This window comes from Vigna umbellata, chromosome 7 (genome assembly GCF_029865625.1).
Source record: "Vigna umbellata cultivar VRB3 chromosome 7, Vumbellata_1.0, whole genome shotgun sequence".
Taxonomy (NCBI): Eukaryota; Viridiplantae; Streptophyta; class Magnoliopsida; order Fabales; family Fabaceae; genus Vigna; species Vigna umbellata.
In genome coordinates, this window is record NC_142171.1 from 18,565,197 (window position 1) to 18,587,193 (window position 21,997).

General features: G+C 38.1%; 2 protein-coding genes and 1 pseudogene across 5 annotated transcripts; 1 reads left to right on the forward strand and 2 right to left on the reverse strand.

Moving 5' to 3' along the window:
* Positions 1 to 4,023: 4,023 nt before the first annotated feature.
* LOC148195293 (uncharacterized) lies at positions 4,024 to 5,315 on the reverse strand (annotated as a pseudogene).
* Positions 5,316 to 10,051: 4,736 nt separating this feature from the next.
* LOC124840708 (putative galactinol--sucrose galactosyltransferase 6) lies at positions 10,052 to 12,948 on the forward strand. 2 transcript variants are annotated; one of them, XM_047316810.2, is made up of 3 exons: positions 10,052 to 10,231; positions 10,335 to 10,390; positions 10,474 to 12,948. In XM_047316810.2, exons 1-3 carry the CDS (start codon positions 10,090 to 10,092, stop codon positions 12,751 to 12,753), a joined length of 2,478 nt encoding a protein of 825 aa, XP_047172766.1. In that variant the 5' UTR covers positions 10,052 to 10,089; the 3' UTR covers positions 12,754 to 12,948. The 2 variants fall into 2 exon arrangements, with proteins under 2 accessions (XP_047172766.1, XP_047172767.1); XM_047316811.2 differs by having other exon boundaries at positions 10,131 to 10,231; positions 10,351 to 10,390.
* Positions 12,949 to 13,896: 948 nt separating this feature from the next.
* On the reverse strand, positions 13,897 to 19,951 carry LOC148195294 (uncharacterized). 3 transcript variants are annotated; one of them, XM_088094999.1, is made up of 9 exons: positions 19,684 to 19,951; positions 19,009 to 19,107; positions 18,818 to 18,871; positions 18,138 to 18,264; positions 17,750 to 17,863; positions 15,553 to 15,751; positions 15,394 to 15,439; positions 14,744 to 14,819; positions 13,897 to 14,268 (listed from the first exon to the last, which is right to left on the reverse strand). In XM_088094999.1, the coding sequence occupies exons 2-9, from the start codon at positions 19,087 to 19,089 to the stop codon at positions 14,051 to 14,053; spliced, it is 915 nt and encodes a 304-aa protein (XP_087951125.1). In that variant the 5' UTR covers positions 19,090 to 19,107; positions 19,684 to 19,951; the 3' UTR covers positions 13,897 to 14,050. The 3 variants fall into 3 exon arrangements, with proteins under 3 accessions (XP_087951125.1, XP_087951123.1, XP_087951124.1); XM_088094997.1 differs by adding an exon at positions 18,384 to 18,468 and having other exon boundaries at positions 18,818 to 19,107; positions 19,684 to 19,950; XM_088094998.1 differs by lacking the exon at positions 19,684 to 19,951 and adding an exon at positions 18,384 to 18,468 and having other exon boundaries at positions 19,009 to 19,077.
* Positions 19,952 to 21,997: the final 2,046 nt, after the last annotated feature.

The following is a 21,997-nucleotide window of genomic DNA, read 5'->3' on the forward strand; positions in this document are numbered from 1 at the left end:
AAACAACATGTGACTTATCCAATAACAAACATAAAAATACATATATATAAGACAGACCGTCCGGACTGTATGAACCGTGTAGCTACAGGCGTCCTTGCACCCGAGTGGTGTGGTAACTGGGAAACTCTCAACAGCTGCCACTCGAGGTAAATCCTTCGCCCCTGCTAAGTGAGGGATACGAAAGACCTCCTGCCATTCCCACACATGACTACCCCCTTCTACGTGAAGATGAGTATCACGGAATATCAGGATGGACCAAGCCAGCATTAGCATGCCCACAGTCATACTTTACAAAACTTCAATAATCAATCATATCTGAGACGTTCCTCCTTGGAACGCTCGTTAAAATCCATTTCCAATAATTCGTTCAAAATATCATTCGTCCATATTAAACATTTCTCATATTCACATTTTCATTCTATGTTCCACTTTCTTAAATTCACGAACGTTCATCACTCAATCAATAGGGACTAACATGTTACAGTACTCCTACATCCTCGTTTCTGAACAAAAGAAACGAACCATTTATCCACTCAATACGTTTCAACACTTAAAAATTTGAAGGTACTGATCTTAGAAGATATGGATGATACTTAGAAAAATTTTAAGTATAAAGACTCCAGGTAGAATCCAAAGGATACAGTCAGTAAGAAAATATTTAGATACACAACCAAATATGATTTGATTTCAGAAAACAACACTGCCAGTCAACGAACGAACGTTAATTAACAATTTGGACGAACGCCAGTTACGTTCGCTCAGAATTCAATGATAAGGACGAGCGTTCAGTTATAAAACCGAACCCTCCTTGGACGAACGCTGGGTCAATGACCGAGCACAAATCAGAACGAACGCTCGTGATAAACCGAGCGCTATCTAGGACGAACGCTTCGGTATAAGACCGAGCGCCAATTGGTACGATCGTTCAATATAATGACGAACGCTCTGTAAAACGAACGTTCGACATAAGGTCGAACGACATTAAGGACGAACGCTCGACTTAAGGCCGAACGTCACGTATTTATAAAGTTTCAATTATTTATCTATACTGAGCTGAACCAAACGCTCATTCACAAAAATGGGGACGCTCGTTCTCGAGCAGAATTCTTTCCAAATGAAAGAATTCCAATCTAAGTTATTTTAATGAAAACCGAACGGTCTAATACCGTACAGTGACGAGCGTCATTTAGCAAAGGGAATGATCTAAATTTTCAGATTTTCACAAGCTTAACAGAATTTTCCAGATTTCCAATTTATAAACTTTGTACTTTCATTTCCAGATTTAATTCACCTCAAACATTCTCATCATACAGATTTCGACATTTTAATCATTCAAACCACACAATAACCATACTCCATTCATACATAATCAAATCAACATGCATTTAAATCAAATTCAACATCAAATATAATCCATACAAGCAGTGTTCGTTCATGACAGATCCATCCAAACCAGAATTCATATCAGATATCAGTAACCATTCATAACAGCTCAACTTCATATTTTTCACACATGCAAATCCAGATTTCACAACAAACGAGTACAAATTAAACATATAAGCTTCCCTTACCCGGATTGCAGTGAACTTTTAACAGTATAACTTGCTTCTGTCCAACTAGGGCTTTCTACCCGCTACGCTTTTCCTTACGCTCCTCAACTAGGTTTAACCAAAGAGAACTCAGAAACTCAGATTTTATTCTTTGCATGCAACTGAAACAGTGTTCCTAGAAATTCTAGATCTAGGTTATGGTTTGGAACTTACCAGTTACAGGATCAAAAGAGGTTCGGATCAAAACGAAACTTACTGGCCCGTGAACGTTTCTATGGTTTCAGAAAACTGATTGAAGTTGAAAGAAGTGAGAAATGGTAGAGAGAAGATGAGAGTTCTTAGTGAGAAGTTGGAGAAGATGGAAGGTTCCTAGAGAGAAGGTGGGGAAGTCGTAGAGAGAAGGAGGAGAGAAAGAATTTTCCAGAATCAAGAAAGGAGTGTGCGTGTAGAGCGAGGGATGAGTTTTTCTGAGAATGCATGCCTTGTTTCCAGTGCCGAACGAACGTCCGCTCCTCGTCAGCCACGTGCATTCCACTAACGTTTTCCAGATTCCTCTCGCAGTGACACCTGGCGTTCTCTAGTGAACTGTCGTGCTCTCCGAGTGACGCGCAAACTGCACTGCGTTTTCCCCACTCCAAACTCCATGCAGCGTGACACCTGGCGTCCGCTGTTGGAATGCTCCTCCCTGCTGCCGCCACGTACGCTGTTGAGGTGTCTAGTTCTCCAGTTGCCACGTGTACTCCAATGTACGTTATTTTCCAGGGTCTTACATTCCCTCCAACTACAAAAATTTTCGTCCTCGAAAATCTAGGTATATTAAAGTGTAGACGGAGTACTTTGTCCATGCTAGCAAACCTTCAACTTATCTTGTAATGTCGTCATTCTTCTCGTTCCAGACCACTTTCACCCATCTGATGGATTTTCACTTGAACACTAGATGGGGTATCTCCAATACCTACTGGTTGGATTTATACAATCGTTATCCTTAAATACGAACGTGTTCTAGTCCTTCTAGTCCTAGCACATCAGACGAGTCTCCAATATATATCCAGAGTGACGATGCGTGAAAACTAAATGAGGATTAGCCAATTGAGAAGATAATGATATCTTCATACGCTACCGTCCCAAAGCGTCTACAATCCAAGAACATTCGGCAGCAGCTTCCTAGGACAAGTGACTTCGTCCCACACACATGTCTTTAGCAATTCTTCAATGTTGACTGGTTCCAACTATAACGAACGGTTATGTTTGGGTAAGGACCAAAGATTTATGGGAAGATGATAAATTACAAGGGAACCGTGAAATAAGGAACCAGTAGATGATTTTGAAATAAAGAGACATTGGATTTGAAAGGTTAATGGATTGGTAACATCATACCGAACGAGAGAAATTATCATTAGGAAGAGTCACAAGTTTTCCAAGAGGAAAAGAATTAATATTGAAGTATTTTACTATTGGATTAGAATGTGGAAAGGATAAACAGAAGCAACAGATGAGAGAGAACATAAAAGATTAATCTGAATATTCCGGAATAAATTGATTATTGAAAACTAAGACAAGTAGATATATATATATATATATATATATATATATATATATATATATATATATATATATATATATATATAGCAAATTCAAGTAAAGGGTATAAATGACGAACGTTAAAGGACGAACTAATCCGAACAGTCAAAGAACCCGACCCTTAACAACCTAGTATAACGGATTCAGAATAAACTTGGATATAAAGATCGTAGGCCAACTTCAAAAGGACCAGGATATAATCAAACGAATATTTAGTGCCCTGAGAAAGAGTGTTAAATAAGACCAAGAGTGAACATTTATTTACTGGTAATTTGGGACGAACGCTATTTACGTACGTTCTGAAATTCAAAGTATGGACGAGCGACCGGTATAAGACCGTACACTTCTTAGAACGAACGCTCATTTCGAAACCGAGCGCTTGTTAAGAACGAACGTTCAGTGTCGAACCAAACGATATTTAGGGCGAACCCTAGGTAGTTGACCGAGCACAAAAATAGAACGGACGCGCTTTTAGAACGGACGTTCGGTATTAGACCGATCGCTAACTTAGGACGAATGCTCATTCTAAGATCGAGGGTTCACTTGGACGAACGCTCAGTATAATACTAAGCGCTACTTATGACGAACGCTGGTGAACAAAACCGAGCGGTCTAAATACACTTCAGTTTATTTTCAATCGTTGGACACGCTAGGCTGAGCCGAACGCTCAAACCTAACCCTTCACACAAAGGACGCTCGTCTCAATCAGAATCCTTTCCAAATAAAAGAATTCTTATTCTAAGTCATTTTCATTGGATACCGAACGCCAACATCCCATTCACATTAAATCTCTCCTAAGTTAGTCAATTCTAGAAAATAACACTCTCACTAATCATAGTAATAAACATCTATCTCACTGGTCGGATATCTAAACTAACCCAATTGTTGGTGTTTACACTATCAGACCGAACAGCTTCCTTATCACAGTAATTAAAACAGTGTACAGCAAGGCAGTTCATACCACAAGAAAGTGCGGTGGATGAATATACCTGAGCTAGCCGCCTCCGCTTCAGTTATCGCATATACACGCCCAACAGCTTGGGCTCGTCCACCTCTCCCTTGCTGATTCCTTCCAGCGTTCGGTGGTCTCATCACCGCTCGACCACTCATGTTGCACTCGTTCTCCAAATGTCCATTTCGTCCACACCGGTTACAGTATTTTCCTCCCACCAACTGAGGACATGACGAACGGTAGTGTGGTCCTCCACACTGGAAACAAGTAACGTTCCTGTACTGTCCGGCTTGTCCAGCAGGAACTAAAGCTTGAGAACTGCTCGTGCTAGATGGCCGACTAGGACGAGGGTAAGGTGTCCTTCTCGGAACGGTACCTCCCCGGGATACTATAGGTCCCCTACTAACTTGTTGTTGCTTCTTGTGTTGTTCAGCTTCTGCCATATTTTTCTCCAAAACTTTGGCCCTCTCAACCATGGCAGGAAACGTTCTTATGCACAAACTTGAAATCATAACCTTCAAATCACTTCTTAGACCGTTCTCAAACTTCCGACACTGCCACTCCTCACTGGTTGCCATAGTATTGAACCGCACAAGATGCTTGAATTTATTGGTGTATTCTGAAACTGACATACCCCCTTGAACCAGCTGTAAGAACTCAACTTCCTTTGCAAAACGAACGCTGTCAGGGAAGTATTCTTCATAAAATTTATTCCTGAAAACTTCCCACGTGACTGGTTGCTGAGCGTCCGTTAAGATGGCTCTAGCGCTCGCCCACCAGTGGCTTGCTTCTCCCGTCAACAAGTACTCAGTGTACGCTAAACGGTTCTCATCCGGACACCTCTTAGCATTGAAGATCCTCTCCATATCCCTTAGCCACTGGTCTGCCTCATCAGGAAGACCCTTTCCATTGAACTTCGCCGGATGATGTTGGAGAAAACTCTCCAAGCTCCATTCTGTAGCAGGCTGGGCAGCGTTAGAAGAGGACGCTCCTGGCGTGCCTCTGGTAGCAGCAAGAATATCCATCAGCTGCCTCTGAGTTGATTCTGAATTCACCCGCGAGGCCTCCAAACTTTGCATTGCATCCTGATTCTGCCTCATCAAAACAGCGTTTTGCTCGATCAAGGTCGTGTTCTGTTGTTGAAGTCTATCAATCACAGTTTCCAACATCCTAGTGTTGTTGGACGTGTCAGGTTCACTTGGTTGGGGTGGAGGAGGTAGCCTAGGTGCCATTTGTTCTCTGAACACAGAGAAAAACGAACGTTAATTATGTTCCAGAGTTAAAATAATAATAACTCATTAAACATACAGTGAGCACACAGCAAAAACGCAGTGCACTCATAACCCTACAGCGTCCTTTAAGAGAACAAAACTGCTCTGATACCAATAATGTAACATCCCAAAATTATACAGTCATCAACTATATACTTAGAATAATTACACATATCAATAACCCAAAACAGTCTTAAAACACAGGGATCGACAATAACGAAAGAGGATGAACGACCGTAAATGAAGAATAATTTAACGAGCGTTTACAAAAGATAAGGACGAACGGTTTACAAAACAATTACCGAACGTCCAACTATAAAACCAACCATAAAAGAGCGCTCGCTCACAGCCGCTCGCTACTCTAACTACACTAACTAGAACCGAACGCTCACTGTTCGGCCTTCACTTCAACTTCTACCAGATTTTCTTCAGCAAGCAACCCTTCTTCAAGCCTTTGTTCAAGGGATGCACCACCATCTGCTCACACCCACAACGGATGATCATTGCATTTTGACAAGACGGAAAAATACATGGACAGTAGACAACACAATGGAAAATGCAAGGGTAAGCTTATAATATTTAATTTATACAATCAACACATACATTTACATTTCAATTCGTACAAACAACATGTGACTTATCCAATAACAAACATAAAAATACATATATATAAGACAGACCGTCCGGACTGTATGAACCGTGTAGCTACAGGCGTCCTTGCACCCGAGTGGTGTGGTAACTGGGAAACTCTCAACAGCTGCCACTCGAGGTAAATCCTTCGCCCCTGCTAAGTGAGGGATACGAAAGACCTCCTGCCATTCCCACACATGACTACCCCCTTCTACGTGAAGATGAGTATCACGGAATATCAGGATGGACCAAGCCAGCATTAGCATGCCCACAGTCATACTTTACAAAACTTCAATAATCAATCATATCTGAGACGTTCCTCCTTGGAACGCTCGTTAAAATCCATTTCCAATAATTCGTTCAAAATATCATTCGTCCATATTAAACATTTCTCATATTCACATTTTCATTCTATGTTCCACTTTCTTAAATTCACGAACGTTCATCACTCAATCAATAGGGACTAACATGTTACAGTACTCCTACATCCTCGTTTCTGAACAAAAGAAACGAACCATTTATCCACTCAATACGTTTCAACACTTAAAAATTTGAAGGTACTGATCTTAGAAGATATGGATGATACTTAGAAAAATTTTAAGTATAAAGACTCCAGGTAGAATCCAAAGGATACAGTCAGTAAGAAAATATTTAGATACACAACCAAATATGATTTGATTTCAGAAAACAACACTGCCAGTCAACGAACGAACGTTAATTAACAATTTGGACGAACGCCAGTTACGTTCGCTCAGAATTCAATGATAAGGACGAGCGTTCAGTTATAAAACCGAACCCTCCTTGGACGAACGCTGGGTCAATGACCGAGCACAAATCAGAACGAACGCTCGTGATAAACCGAGCGCTATCTAGGACGAACGCTTCGGTATAAGACCGAGCGCCAATTGGTACGATCGTTCAATATAATGACGAACGCTCTGTAAAACGAACGTTCGACATAAGGTCGAACGACATTAAGGACGAACGCTCGACTTAAGGCCGAACGTCACGTATTTATAAAGTTTCAATTATTTATCTATACTGAGCTGAACCAAACGCTCATTCACAAAAATGGGGACGCTCGTTCTCGAGCAGAATTCTTTCCAAATGAAAGAATTCCAATCTAAGTTATTTTAATGAAAACCGAACGGTCTAATACCGTACAGTGACGAGCGTCATTTAGCAAAGGGAATGATCTAAATTTTCAGATTTTCACAAGCTTAACAGAATTTTCCAGATTTCCAATTTATAAACTTTGTACTTTCATTTCCAGATTTAATTCACCTCAAACATTCTCATCATACAGATTTCGACATTTTAATCATTCAAACCACACAATAACCATACTCCATTCATACATAATCAAATCAACATGCATTTAAATCAAATTCAACATCAAATATAATCCATACAAGCAGTGTTCGTTCATGACAGATCCATCCAAACCAGAATTCATATCAGATATCAGTAACCATTCATAACAGCTCAACTTCATATTTTTCACACATGCAAATCCAGATTTCACAACAAACGAGTACAAATTAAACATATAAGCTTCCCTTACCCGGATTGCAGTGAACTTTTAACAGTATAACTTGCTTCTGTCCAACTAGGGCTTTCTACCCGCTACGCTTTTCCTTACGCTCCTCAACTAGGTTTAACCAAAGAGAACTCAGAAACTCAGATTTTATTCTTTGCATGCAACTGAAACAGTGTTCCTAGAAATTCTAGATCTAGGTTATGGTTTGGAACTTACCAGTTACAGGATCAAAAGAGGTTCGGATCAAAACGAAACTTACTGGCCCGTGAACGTTTCTATGGTTTCAGAAAACTGATTGAAGTTGAAAGAAGTGAGAAATGGTAGAGAGAAGATGAGAGTTCTTAGTGAGAAGTTGGAGAAGATGGAAGGTTCCTAGAGAGAAGGTGGGGAAGTCGTAGAGAGAAGGAGGAGAGAAAGAATTTTCCAGAATCAAGAAAGGAGTGTGCGTGTAGAGCGAGGGATGAGTTTTTCTGAGAATGCATGCCTTGTTTCCAGTGCCGAACGAACGTCCGCTCCTCGTCAGCCACGTGCATTCCACTAACGTTTTCCAGATTCCTCTCGCAGTGACACCTGGCGTTCTCTAGTGAACTGTCGTGCTCTCCGAGTGACGCGCAAACTGCACTGCGTTTTCCCCACTCCAAACTCCATGCAGCGTGACACCTGGCGTCCGCTGTTGGAATGCTCCTCCCTGCTGCCGCCACGTACGCTGTTGAGGTGTCTAGTTCTCCAGTTGCCACGTGTACTCCAATGTACGTTATTTTCCAGGGTCTTACAGAAAGCAACATTTGATTTTAATGAAATTAAATTAATTTTAAAGCAACATTTGACTGTAATAAAGTTATGCATAAATACCATTTACCCAAACTCCAAAGCACTATTATGATGTTGTTTCCTGCTATGAAAACTTTACAAGCAGAAAAATGGAATGAATGTTGAAAAAACGAGGAAATAATTGAAAAAATTTCTTCATCCAACTCTATCCTCTTGTATGCTCAGAATAGCAGGAAGGTGTATTTTTTCTTCTTCTAACTTTTATAATAATTTATACTTAAAAACTAATTTTATAATTGATTAAAATAAAATATATATAATATTAAATAATAAAGACAAGTATGGTAAGGTTGATACGGAGAAAATGCACCATCACAAGAGTGTTATGTTTGTTTGTTTAATGTTAAAGTTGAGATACAATATAGGTGAACACCCCATGGTGAATGGCAGACAAATAAGTGAACATCGATTATAAATGACGAAGACAAAACACATCAAGATGCACCATTGTCGTGGGCTACTTAGTGTTTGTGGTAATGCCAACTATAAGTGAGTGTTAGACAAGCATAAGAGTGTATCTTAGATTTATCTTGAGTCACTCATGAAAAAATATCATTTAACCTATGTGTAAGAGTATGGTAATTTGAATTTAACCGAATCCAATTTGATCCAATCATAAATAATATCAACATAATTTAACCAAATAAATACACTGTGTGTGAACAGTACATAAACTCTTTAAGAGAAATGTTAAAAAGACAGTGGATTAGAAAATGAAAAAGTAAGTACCTTGCATCTAGTTATTTTCTACATTGTCTCTGACATCCATTGATCCTTGAAGTAGAACATCTTGATATGGCTTAACCTACTCTCATCAACCAGCCACAAAATCTTATCCTCCCAGGCAAAATCCAAGATGCATGAATAATTTATTCCAATGATTGAGCTAAAAAAATTCACAACAAATTCGAAAGCCCGTTTTATATAATTAAAAACGATGAAATGGTTTAGTGAGTCTGGAACTTGTGCCCGTGTCCAGATCCAACCACTAGCCACTTGGCCAAGTGGATGGATCATTTCTATCTTCCCAAGTTATTTGCAATTATGTTCTGCAAAATCACGTTAGTTCCAATTCACCTAGCTAAAGTATGATGATGTCTTTTTCTAAATCCAAAATACGTATCAATCAATGGGCTCTCGTGACATAACCCAATTATGGACTGGGCCAATAGGAATTGCTCACTTACAATCATTTTTTCCAATAATAGGAGTATATGGGAACTTACGTCAAACCACGTAATTGTGTTAAATTAAATCTAATAGCTCGACTACCACGACAAGACAAGAAAATTTAAAAACCAATTATAAAAATACTTATACTTAACCCATACATTAAACACTAACATATCAGGCCAAGTAACGCGGTTGTGTATTTGAGCTTCACAATGCAAAGTGCAGGCGTAAGCAACAGAGCTGAATATAACCAAAAAATTTCTTTTGCAAATTTTAATTTTACCCAACGAATATCATACAGGTGTGCAACATATGAAACATCATGTCGTATCACGTTTTCCAGTTTTACTTCGTTTTGTTTCTTTCTTAATTATTAAGTGGAATTTTGTGGGCGTGGATCCAACGTGGCGACCCCATCCAATGTCAAAAAAGCAAGTTGGACCAACCAGCCAAAGATATTTTTGTTTTTGTTTTTTTTTAAGAGATATTATATTATTTAAGACAGTTAACAATATGTAAAGAGAGGATGATGTTCGTTTGTTTGAGAGAGTGATAAGGAAGATGTTAACAATGGTTTCCAATCTATGTCACACTACATCCTTTCCTATAAATACCAAATCCCGATCTCTTTCAACTCATCCAATCACTATTCTTTCTGGTATTCATCTAAGATCGCCAAATAAGAAGCAACTCCCAACTTCTGGTATAGACCCTCATCATCATCATCTTAATATTGTCTTTTTTGTTCCGTTTTATTTATCCAGTCGTTTTTTTATGTTGCTAACGGCAATGGTTTCCATCTCCATGTTTTCGAATTCGCAGACATTTTTTTAATCGAGTGTTTCCAGTGGTGTCATTCAAGGTAGTGATTAATAAAACCCCTAAATTCAACATTTCATTTCAGTTCCATTGCACAGATGAATAATTGGTTTGATTTAATTGCAGAGGAGCGTAGAGGGAGCTGAAGAGATGACGATAAAACCTGTTGTTCGCGTTTCGGAGGGGAAGCTGGTGGTGAAGGAGCGAACGATTCTGACAGGAATACAGGAGAACGTGGTGGAGACATCCACGGTAGAAGGAATGTTTCTGGGAGTGGATATGGAGAAGGAAGATAGCAGACACGTGGTTTCGTTGGGAACCTTGAGGGATGTGAGGTTCATGGCGTGCTTCCGGTTCAAGCTGTGGTGGATGGCGCAGAAAATGGGGGACAGAGGGGGCGAAATTCCTTTGGAGACTCAGTTTCTATTGGTGGAAACCAAAGACGGGTCCCACCTCGAATCGGAAAGCGACGCCAACAGCCAGAATCAGATCGTGTACACAGTTTTTCTCCCTCTTGTAGAAGGCTCCTTCAGAGCGTGTCTACAGGGGAATTCCAACGATCACCTTCAACTATGCCTCGAGAGTGGTGATGCAGACACCAAAGCGTCGTCGTTTAGCCATGCAATCTTCATTAGCGCCGGCACCGATCCCTTCGCCACCATTCATCATGCTTTCCGTGCCGTCAGGAACCACCTCAACACCTTCCGCCTCCGCCACGAGAAGAAGCTCCCCGGCATCGTGGACTGCTTCGGCTGGTGCACCTGGGACGCGTTCTACCAGCAAGTTACTCAGGAAGGAGTGGAGACCGGAATCCAATCACTCCGAAGCGGTGGCACGCCGCCGAAGTTCGTCATCATCGACGACGGTTGGCAGTCTGTCGGCGGCGACGACGACGACGACAAGGTGAAAGAAAACTCGAACTCGTTGCAGAGGCTGACGGGGATAAAAGAGAACGCGAAATTTCAAAAGGAGGAGGAACCGGGGTTAGGGATTAAGAACATCGTGGACATAGCGAAGAAGAAGCTCGAGGTGAAGCATGTGTATGTGTGGCACGCAATCACGGGTTACTGGGGCGGGGTTCGTCCAGGGGTGAAGGAGATGGAAGAGTACGGTTCGGTGATGAAGTACCCGAATGTGTCGAGCGGAGTGAAGGAGAACGAGCCGACGTGGAAAAGCGACGTGCTGGCGGTTCAGGGTTTGGGACTTGTGAACCCTAAGAAGGTATTCACGTTTTACGACGAGTTGCACAATTATCTGGCGTCCGCGGGTGTAGACGGCGTTAAGGTGGATGTGCAGTGCATTTTGGAGACTCTGGGTGCGGGTCTTGGGGGAAGAGTGGAACTGACCAGACAATTCCATCAGGCACTGGACGCTTCGATTTCTAGAAACTTCCATGACAACGGGTGTATCGCCTGCATGAGCCACAATACGGACGCGCTCTACTGCTCCAAACAGACGGCGGTGGTGAGGGCTTCCGATGATTTCTACCCGCGTGATCCGGTGTCGCACACTATCCACATTGCGTCAGTGGCGTACAATAGCGTCTTCCTCGGGGAGATCATGTTACCCGATTGGGATATGTTTCATTCGCTTCATCCTGCCGCGGAGTACCACGCCTCCGCCAGGGCCATCAGCGGTGGGCCGCTCTATGTGAGCGACGCGCCGGGGAAGCATGATTTTGATCTGCTTAAGAAGATGGTTCTGCCCGATGGATCGGTGCTTCGGGCCCGTCTTCCCGGGAGGCCCACTAAAGACTGCTTGTTCAGTGACCCGGCCCGTGACGGAGTTAGTTTATTGAAAATATGGAACATGAACCAGTTCGGAGGGGTGTTGGGAGTTTACAACTGCCAAGGGGCTGCGTGGAGTGCGGCTGAGAGGAAGAATGCGTTTCATGACACGGGTTCTGCTGCCATCACTGGGTTTGTGAGAGGTGGTGATGTGCATCTGATTGCGGAGGCTGCCGGTGATGGCGATTGGAACGGTGATTGCGCGTTGTACGCTCACCACTCTGGGCAGCTCACCGTGCTTCCGCGCAATGTGGCTCTGCCGGTGTCCCTTAAGGTGTTGGAACACGAGGTGTTTGCTGTTGCGCCTGTGAAGGTTTTGGGTCATGGTTACAGCTTTTCCCCTCTTGGACTTTTGAACATGTTCAATGCTGGTGGTGCCGTTGAAGGGCTGGTGTATGAAGTGGGGGATAGCCAATCGTTGGTTCGTATGGAGATGAAAGGGTGTGGGAAGTTCGGGGCTTATTCGTCGGCAAGACCAACTAGGTGTCTGCTGCAAAACGACGAGGTTGATTTCAATCACGATTCCCATTCTGGCTTGCTAACGTTCAACATAGATCATATGCCGTCAGAGGGACACAGGGTTCACGTGGTTGAGTTAGTTTATAGTCTATCTAGTTAGTTAGTTAGTTATTGCGTTATACCTCATTGGATTTGAATCAGAGGGAAAAGGGACAAGACAATGGGTATGTTGTGGTATTTCCTTAGAGTAGAGGGTCTTGAAAATTTTCCCTCTGTACTAGATTTAACGTTTATTATACCAGCCAGCTACTTGTGTTTTGAAATTTGACTGCAAAATGGATACATGTTTCTACAATTTTTTTCTTTCGTTTTAGAGTTATTTAAACACGTTTCAATCTTTTGTTGCTTAAAATTGGCCCGTCCTTACAATTCTAGCAGCCGCTAGTGCCCTGCACAAATTGGCTCCTCGCACAATAATATAAAATATAAATATATTATTGAAAATAATAAATTGCTATACGTATGCTTAACATAACCAAAACCGAATTGAACCAAGTCTGTGCACTTGCTTTCCAAAATTGTGGCGAGTCACATTCTCTTCTTGAGATTGAAGTTCGCTTTGCCATTGCAGAGATCGTTTTTTCAGATGATTTAAGATGTAGGGAATTTTCTTGCCACCATTTCGTTACCAGCGTTTTTATTACCTGTTTCTATCGTGGTTTTCTGCCTCATGAAGAAGCTATCAAATGACCTTTCTGTGTGTGCCTTTAACTGGCACTTCTTTGTTTATTACTAATTTGAACAGGATTTGCATATGTGCGTTCAAGACAAAACACTTTATCAGAAGAGTTTCCTCCAAGTAAAAGGTCATTTATGCCAAAACCAGTTCCTGAGCCCATGCTTGTTTGTTTATTCGACGGATCATATTTTGCACAATCCATATAGGCAACGTTCGGATATTTAATTTAAATAAATCAATCAAATAAAAAAGTATTCCTACTATTCGGACATTTCATAATTAAGTAACTTGGCAGGTTCTTGGAAACCAATATTCACAATATCATCAACTTCTTGGAAGCCAAAGATAGCCTCCATCTTCACGCACCAATCGTCATATCCTTGCCTATCAAACACAGGAAGATTCCCTGGTATGGCACCCGTTGTAGCCATATCTGCACTCACAGTAATGCACTTTTACTCTTCCTCACGCAGGTTTAGAACTTCGCTCTCAATACAAAAAAACTGTTGGGCTTAAGATAAAAACCATTCGCATACACACACACCTTATGCAGAGAAGACAGGATTCAGAGAGAAACAAAAGTTACTGTCATACATAAAAAACTGAAAAACTGCATTACATGAAAATAAAAGTCTGTAATAAAAATTGTCTAAAGGACAAAAGACAGTTAAAACTGTCAATGAAACAATACATAAACTTTGATTACTTTTAATAGTCTTCAATCTTGGTTAGAATCTCCATTATGTGGATGATGATCTAGAAGTAATTGCTCCAGTTCCTTCTCATATTCATCGTCCTCCCCCAATCCTGTTTGTTTATAAAATGCTTGTTTCTGGGCATACCAGTCATTAGCAACCTTCTCTACTACATCTCCAATCAGTTGCTTATCTTCTTGTATGTGCTTTATGTTTTCAACGTCTAAAATACCGCTTGCCTCTAATGAAAAATGAGGACATAGAATTAGATAATTGACAACATTAATGATCATGTGTTGGCAAATTGAAACAGCCAGACAATAAAAACCAAAACATCCCCACCCTCCCCTTAAGGTCAAGAATTCCAGAAGTTCTGAGGACAGCATTTTGTCCTTCCTTGTATAAAAAAAGGGAAGCAATTCACAATTTGGAAAACCGTGAACCCCCAATCATATAAGTTGTCATTCTTCAAAAGAAATACGCTCAAAATATGACTGCACTTAAAATAGGAAGACAAGATCTTTCTAGTTTTAAAAATCAGAAAAACCAACAGCGTAACAAGTCACAGAAAAAAGGAAAAAGAAAAGTCATGATACGTGTTTCTTCTAGGTTGCCTGCAGTAGTTTTTTAGGATGACAGGAAAAAGGAAAAAACAAAAACTTGCTTTGCACCAGCAACCACTCCAAAAAAAGAAAAGTATTTTAACAGGCAAGCACCTTGAATGGCCACATTCTTGGCCGCAGCATATCCCAATGACTTGTTCTTAAGCAAATTGAGTTCAACTTCCACGCCCTGGCATGTGGAAAAGAGAAAGGGAGTTAAATGCAACAAAACCACAAACAATTAAAAATACAGTCTATAGTAGGAGTTTGCATGAAATACATCTCAAGACAGATTCATTAGCTTCTGAAATTATAAATATCACCCAGAGCCAGATGAAAGCAAGGATTGAATCGCATTTTTCACAAGTGTTTAATTTACAGAAGTTGCGAGGATCTTACAGGCCTTCCTTAATATTTAAAATAGGCAATATCAAGTGCCAAAACCCCTCAAAGTTGATAGGCACGAGATATAGGCCCCAAGCAGCCTCCCCCCGCGGAAAAAAAGAAGTAAACATGATAACTAGAAACATAAAATTAAGTAATACGTAAAATATTTTTTATTTGAGCCTTTAGGTGCTTCCAGAAAGCATGTTATAAATTACATAACAGCATCTCATGTTTATAATACCATCAGAGCCCTTGTAAATGGAAAAGATTAGTATACTTTTCACATAAACTTATCATTAAGAAATCTGACAGCAAACCAGTGTAATTAGCAAAATAAACAAATCATTTTGTAAGTGACAGAGCATTAAGGTGCTTACAAGGTCCATCTGAATATATTTATCAATTGAAGAGCTCTCAAATAACCTGCCATTCACAGTGAACAGATGAAAACAATAAGCTGTAGAGCAAACTTAATTATCATGGCAACATGTGAAGGAAAGAAGGATCTCGGATATAAATGTAATTTGGTGGTTTACTTTTCATATGCAACTTGAATACGGGCATTCTGTAATTGTTGGAGTTGGTTTACAGTCTCTGCAACACTGCCTTCAATCAAGTCGACAGAGCCAAAAAGGAAAACATTTCTTTCGAGCATTCTCTTTACTAGAGCAGGTACCACTTTAATATCATTGGCTTTGGCATCAGCAACAAGGATTCTAAGTTTCTTTAATTCCTCTGTATGAACACATAAATTTAGGTTTTCATGTGAACCATCATTACATTCGGACAAATATGAAGCATCAAAGTGGGATGAAACATAAAATGAAATTAAAAAACAAGATATTTTCAGTAATAACTACTCTAGTGACGCTATGAAGCAAGTTAGGAAATAACATTGCACAACACATTAAGAAAGATAAAAGTTTTCTTCTGTCATGCCTCATATTAACTATCTTCTGAAAAGCCAGTTTATGTAACATATGCATGTCTGGTGCCAAGCACTAAACAATAAGCGAGAAAATGTTTGGCCAATATATTATTTCACCACATTTGGAAGTACCAACACATGCAAAACACAAAACACGTATTTTCCAAACAGAAGTTGACAAGGAAAAAAAAAATCAGTCACTAAAGCACAACATTGTTGAGGTACAAATACTGTAATCGGGAATATCTAAGTTCTGTACGATGTAGGATGTTTCCCTGTGGAGGAAATGCAAGAGAAAAAGCATGTATTCAATTCTACCAACCTAGCTATTAGTGATTGGCATGTATATGCCATTGAAGTACCAACTCCTTTATACATCTTTTGAAAAATAATAAGACAACACCTCAAAGGATGAAGCATCTAATATTTGTTCATAACAATCTTTTCTCTCAAGAAACTCCTCAAGAAACAATGAAGAAACAACTAAATTCTGAGATATTGCAAGAGATGACTTTTCATTGGATGGATGATAATGAGATTTTTAAGATTGCTACGTTATCTCTTGATGAACTAGATATAGAATCTGTATTTTTTCAATTAAGATGACCAAACATGACATTTTACATAAATTTTTCTTTTGTTATTTTTATAACTGTTTCTATTGATTTTTAGGTCGGTAGTTTTTAATAGACTCATATATATATATATATATATAGATAGATAGCCCATGTCCTATATTTTTTAATTTAGTCGAATCTTTGTATATGTATCTTTGTCATATTTGTGTTCGTGTCTATGTGTCCATGCTTCTTAGAAGTGTTCCATGATTCTAATTGAAGTTTTTCCCTTTTTTTCCTTTATGCATTATTTTTTTTAATACAAAATTGTTTCTTTTTTGTAAGACTTTCTCTAACTATTTTACCCTGTGCCAATATGAACAATTATATGCATTATTCTTACTTCCTTCATATTATTCTTCAGAAAATAAAGAATAATTTATTTGATGAACAAGACTCATTGTCCTTTTTAGGCTCATTACCCAAGTTAAACTGATTGACCTGTCTCTAGGTCTTCCTACAAATCAAGCCATGTAAACAAGTTTCAGGTTAGGTTAGGATTTGAAACCAGTAATTCTTAACCTTAAAAGAGATATATAATAGATAAGTATGCTAGTTGACACCTTGCTAGAAGCCCAACAACATCCTGACTCAGTTCGTGCCAATAATATTCTGATTGAGGTCGAATCCAGGACACCTCAGCCAAAGTCAAGCCAAGACCAACAACAAATTGTCTTGAGCAAACTATTTCTTAGGATGAACATTGATTTTGGATTTTTTTAAATTCAAAATACTGACTAATCCACATGCAATACAATTAATTAGATTGGATTTAAAACAGATACGTCAAAATAGACTTCAAGTGATTTGGGTTAGTATGATTTAGGATTGGATTTGAATAACTAAATTTTTTTGCACACCTGTTCTAGCTATAAAAACTAAATTTTAAACACATGAAAGAATATTTTTATTGTGTGATAATGGCACATTATGGATTGCAACTACTGAATCACAAATTAGTGAGGTGCGCCGATGGAGCACATACCCAAAGAGAAATATACAGGTACGGGGTTAAAAGGCTAAATTGATTCAAGGAAAAATCAAAATTAAAGCAATTATGAACAAAATGAATCTAGTTCCCTCCACACATCCAAACTATTTATAAGACGTAAGCATGACAATGCAAAAATTATCCAATAACTGTATAGTTAAACATAATTGTTTTATAAAAGTGGAAAATTGTTATACCAAGAGATAAGTAGACCTTAAAAGAAGGATTAAAGGGTTGAGTCTCGTAAAGACAGTAGAGGCAATAAAAGCCGCCTAATCTGTGTGATAAAGAAGCAGTACCAACAATGTAACCTGCATAGGAAGATGAAGGAGTTTTTATACTGAAATAAAGCTATAAAGACCAGTAAAATGAAACTTCAATGGCTATAATGGCACACTACATACTCATCAGATTCAGGTAAATTTTTAAAAATATTACAAGCTTTTCAGACTGGATCACTGCTTCTATAATTTTGGAAATATTTTTCAGCATGAATAAACCATTCAACATGCAAATTGCCCACAAAAAATAAATCTAAACTCAATTGAGTAATGATCAAACCTGCATATACCAGCTATACATTACCAATACAATGAGCATACAATGATTGCATAAAGAAGGCCAGGTTGGTAGAAGGACAAGCTTCATATATGTAGGAGAACTTCCTCGAAAGCCATACTCTTTTCATGTCAGCCAAAGTTGTTGACTCATTCTGTCAGTCACCAAAATTGAACATCAATAATAGATTGTTAATATCCAAACAATGGCAAGCACGCTCCTTGAACTAAAAATAAAGAATGAGGAAAATCACTGGACATATGTTATTGATACCTGAGTGAATTCACCAATAAGTTCATCAATGTCCAACTTGAAATAATCAATATCGATATTCATGATTAAGAACCCTAATTTGCACCTGAGAACTCGGTACAATCAAGTTGTCAAAGAAAAAATAAAATTTCACCTCGTAACAATAAAAAACAAGAAAAAAGGACATTAATCTAAAATGGATAATTCAAGATTTCTCTAGTGAAATCTGAAGAAAATAAAACCCAAGTCTTTTACCACAGAGTCATTTAACAAATAAGACCCATTCAATTTTATGTTCCTTATTTCTTCAAATGATTCACAGTAATGAATTCATGGAATTTTGATTCGGGAGTGATAACATCAGGACAAGGGGATAGATGGATGTAATATTTCAAATATGAATAAGAAAACTCAAACAGAGGAACAGAAGGATGACAATTGAATCAAAAACATACCTGCAATACACCGATGTACGTTTTCCAATCCTTGCTTAATACATGGGGGATAATCTAGATTTCATTTTATACAAAACCCAATCAAATATTTTAAACCACGACCTGACTAAGACTAACTGATTCAGTAGTTTGTACTGAGTGAGCATCTGTGGCCAGTCAGAGTTTATAGGTAGCTAGCAACGTCACCATACCTTCTCCCATTTCTTATTCGTCCAAACATAACCAATATAAACTGATATTATGTGGGTGTGGATCGAATGTGGCAGCCCCATCTGAAGACAGAGCCAAACCTAGAAGGTAGAGGGGACAAACAAAAAAAGTTTAAAATTAATCCTAGAAGTACAAAAGTATCAAAGTTTTAAAAAAAAAATCATAATTATGCGGTTTTCAAAACACTCAACATATATTACAAAATGCATTTACACAAAAAAACACATTATTTAGATTAAAGATTTCAATCATTGATTTTACATGCCACAGAACTTTTCATAAATTTATAATAAAAATTGGTACTTATGCTTGATCAATATGTGAATTTCAGTAAGACACACAGAAATACAACTTATAAGTGATAGCTACAGTGTACAAAAACGAACATACAAAGTTTCAGAAAATGTTCTACTCCAATGAATTTGTAGAACTTTCTTCTTATGCTACAAGACATCATATATCGGTTCAAGCTTTTCCCCGAACACCTGGCACTCGTCTTAACTAAGTGAACCATACCATTATTTGAAGTCATCTTAAACAATACCGATTGATTTCAAACATTTCAACGAGTCCTATTTTTATTTTATCCCAATATGACGAAACCTATAAACGTTTTATCATGAAGCTAAGTTTTTGAATAGGAAAATGACATTCACCTGAGTGCAAATGGCTACAACCGCATCAAGATCATCCCCGAAATCGTCCTCGTCCACCGAAAGCTTCTGAGAATAGTTCAGTTTGGAACTTTGACGGTCTCCTGCTATATATATATTCACTTAATATAAGGAAAATAATCACAGCAAATTGCATGCGCTAACTGATTCTGCAAATTCGGTGTCTGGGTTATGTGCTATAGTTGGATAAAAATGAGACCCGAGGGAAGAATTTTCTGGAAATGTGTTTATTTAGACAATAGTTTGAAAAAAAGAAGTTGAAAAAATCTTAAATACTCTGTAAAAATATTCTCGAAATGTAGATTTTAATTTCAGTTTTCTATAAGAAAAATTGTTTATTTAAAATTTAAAACTACCCTATTTTGATCCAAGCATTACAAATAATAAGCAATGTATTAAAAAAATTAAATAATAAATCAAAATGGACATATATTGTCTCAGAAGTTCTTTTATTCGTTTATACTATTAATAAAGAAATTCTATATTTTGATACAATTAATTTTTTTGATAAAAATAATCGTTTTTTAAAATTAAAATATTATTTTATCATTTTTATCTTTCAAATAATTATTTATTTAAATTTAATTAATTTTTAAACTAAAATATATATTTAAGTAAAGAAAATGAAAACAGGATTTTTTCTACTATTATTACTAAAATATCTTTCTTCCTCCACCTGATCACCGCCGCTATCATTATTATGTCACTCCCGTTATAAACTTTCTTTCCTGCACCCGATCCCCATCAAAATTTCTGGAAATAAAATCTGAAACAATGGAGTGCAGAAAGAAATTTGATGAGATGGAAGAAGAAACAGCCTATAAAGTATGGCCTGTAAACAAAAGGGGTATTACTCCCTTCACCACCACCACATTTTTTCCTTCCACCTCCCCAATTCTATTACATATTTTTTGAATTACAAAACTAACCTTTTATAATTACAAAAATAACCTTTATACTTTTTAATCCTAATTATTTACTTTAACCCTAAAATCTATATCTTTCTATCCCTTCTCACCCACCTTCCAACTTTCTTAGATTATCACCCAAATTCCACCATTCTCATCTTCCATTTTTCCTCCATATCAGTTTTCTTCCTCAAAAATACATTATTAAAATACATCAACATATATTCAAAAATAATATATCAAAAAATATAAATTATATTATTTAAATATCTTCAAAATCAATATTAAAAAAACTGTAAAATATAAATCGTAATCTTTAAACGGATGTGAGCATCCGTCGACGGATGCTCACATCCGTCGACGGATGTCAACATCCGTTTAAGGAAAAAACGGATATCGACATCCGTTTTCCCTTAAACGGATGTTGACATCCGTTGACGGATGCTCACATCCGTTTAAAGATTATATGATTTATATTTTAGGGTTTTATTACGCACCTTGACGCCTCTGAACCAGCACCTTGAAGCACCACCATACTCAGATGAATTGCTTTCCCCACTTTCAATCTTACTAAACACAAAGCCCACCACATTCTCACGTCACAGTTCTATAAAAGAGAAGAAGAAGTGGAACATGAGAGACAACCCAAGGATAGTGGAACGTAAGAGATAATCTGGGAAAAATAATAAAAAAAAAGACGAAAGAATGATAAAGATAATGAATGTTCACGTGAGATTTTAAATAATATTAACCCTAAAATTTTAATAAGGATAAAATAGGAATGAAAAAATAAAGAAAAGAATAAAAGGAGAATGGAGTGGTGAAAAAAACAAGTTGTGGTGGTGGAGGGAGTAACACCCACAAAAGGGGAGTGTAATGGCCGGGTTAAAGTCCAGTTTGTGGTTAAATTAATCTCTTTTTGCTATTTCTTCCTGTAACCTGTCTATTTTCTTCTTGCACCGAAAATTTTATCCGTGAGTTCTTCCAGGAAATTGGGTGAGTCTATTTCAAAAACATATTTCTGAAATTGATTTAATGTTCCGAAAAATAAAATTCGAAATAGTGGGTATTGAAATTTTTTTGACATGATGCTGGAAGATACGATTTGAATGGGCTTTTCTCCTGTGTGGGTCTGGTCGTTTTCCACGTTGTGTTGTATATGGAACTATATTTACAATATTAAAAACATTGTTATATTCAAAATGTAATTATACCATATTCAAACTTTTCTTTTCCTCAAAAGAAGTTTTATAGTTTATCATTAATTTTTAAAAAATCAGTATGCTAGGTGACTCTAATTTACGTTGGGCCAGCTTGAGAATTAATTCTAATTCGAATAAATTTTTCAATAAACGCCTATTCCTAAGAAGAAGAAAAAGTACTATTAG

What these genes read in the sequence shown, in the direction of transcription:
- LOC124840708 (XM_047316810.2), top strand. Translation starts at nt 10,090, where the DNA reads ATGTTAACAATGGTTTCCAATCTATGTCACACTACATCCTTTCCTATA. An exon ending in GAAGCAACTCCCAACTTCTG is followed by an intron (nt 10,232 to 10,334) that starts GTATAGACCCTC and finishes TTCCATCTCCAT; the next exon opens with GTTTTCGAATTCGCAGACAT. An exon ending in TTCCAGTGGTGTCATTCAAG is followed by an intron (nt 10,391 to 10,473) that starts GTAGTGATTAAT and finishes ATTTAATTGCAG; the next exon opens with AGGAGCGTAGAGGGAGCTGA.
- LOC148195294 (XM_088094999.1), bottom strand. Translation starts at nt 19,089, where the DNA reads ATGGGGCTGCCACATTCGATCCACACCCACATAATATCAGTTTATATT. An exon ending in CGTACATCGGTGTATTGCAG is followed by an intron (nt 18,265 to 18,817) that starts GTATGTTTTTGA and finishes GGTGACTGACAG; the next exon opens with AATGAGTCAACAACTTTGGC. An exon ending in ATTCAAGTTGCATATGAAAA is followed by an intron (nt 15,440 to 15,552) that starts GTAAACCACCAA and finishes TGTGAATGGCAG; the next exon opens with GTTATTTGAGAGCTCTTCAA.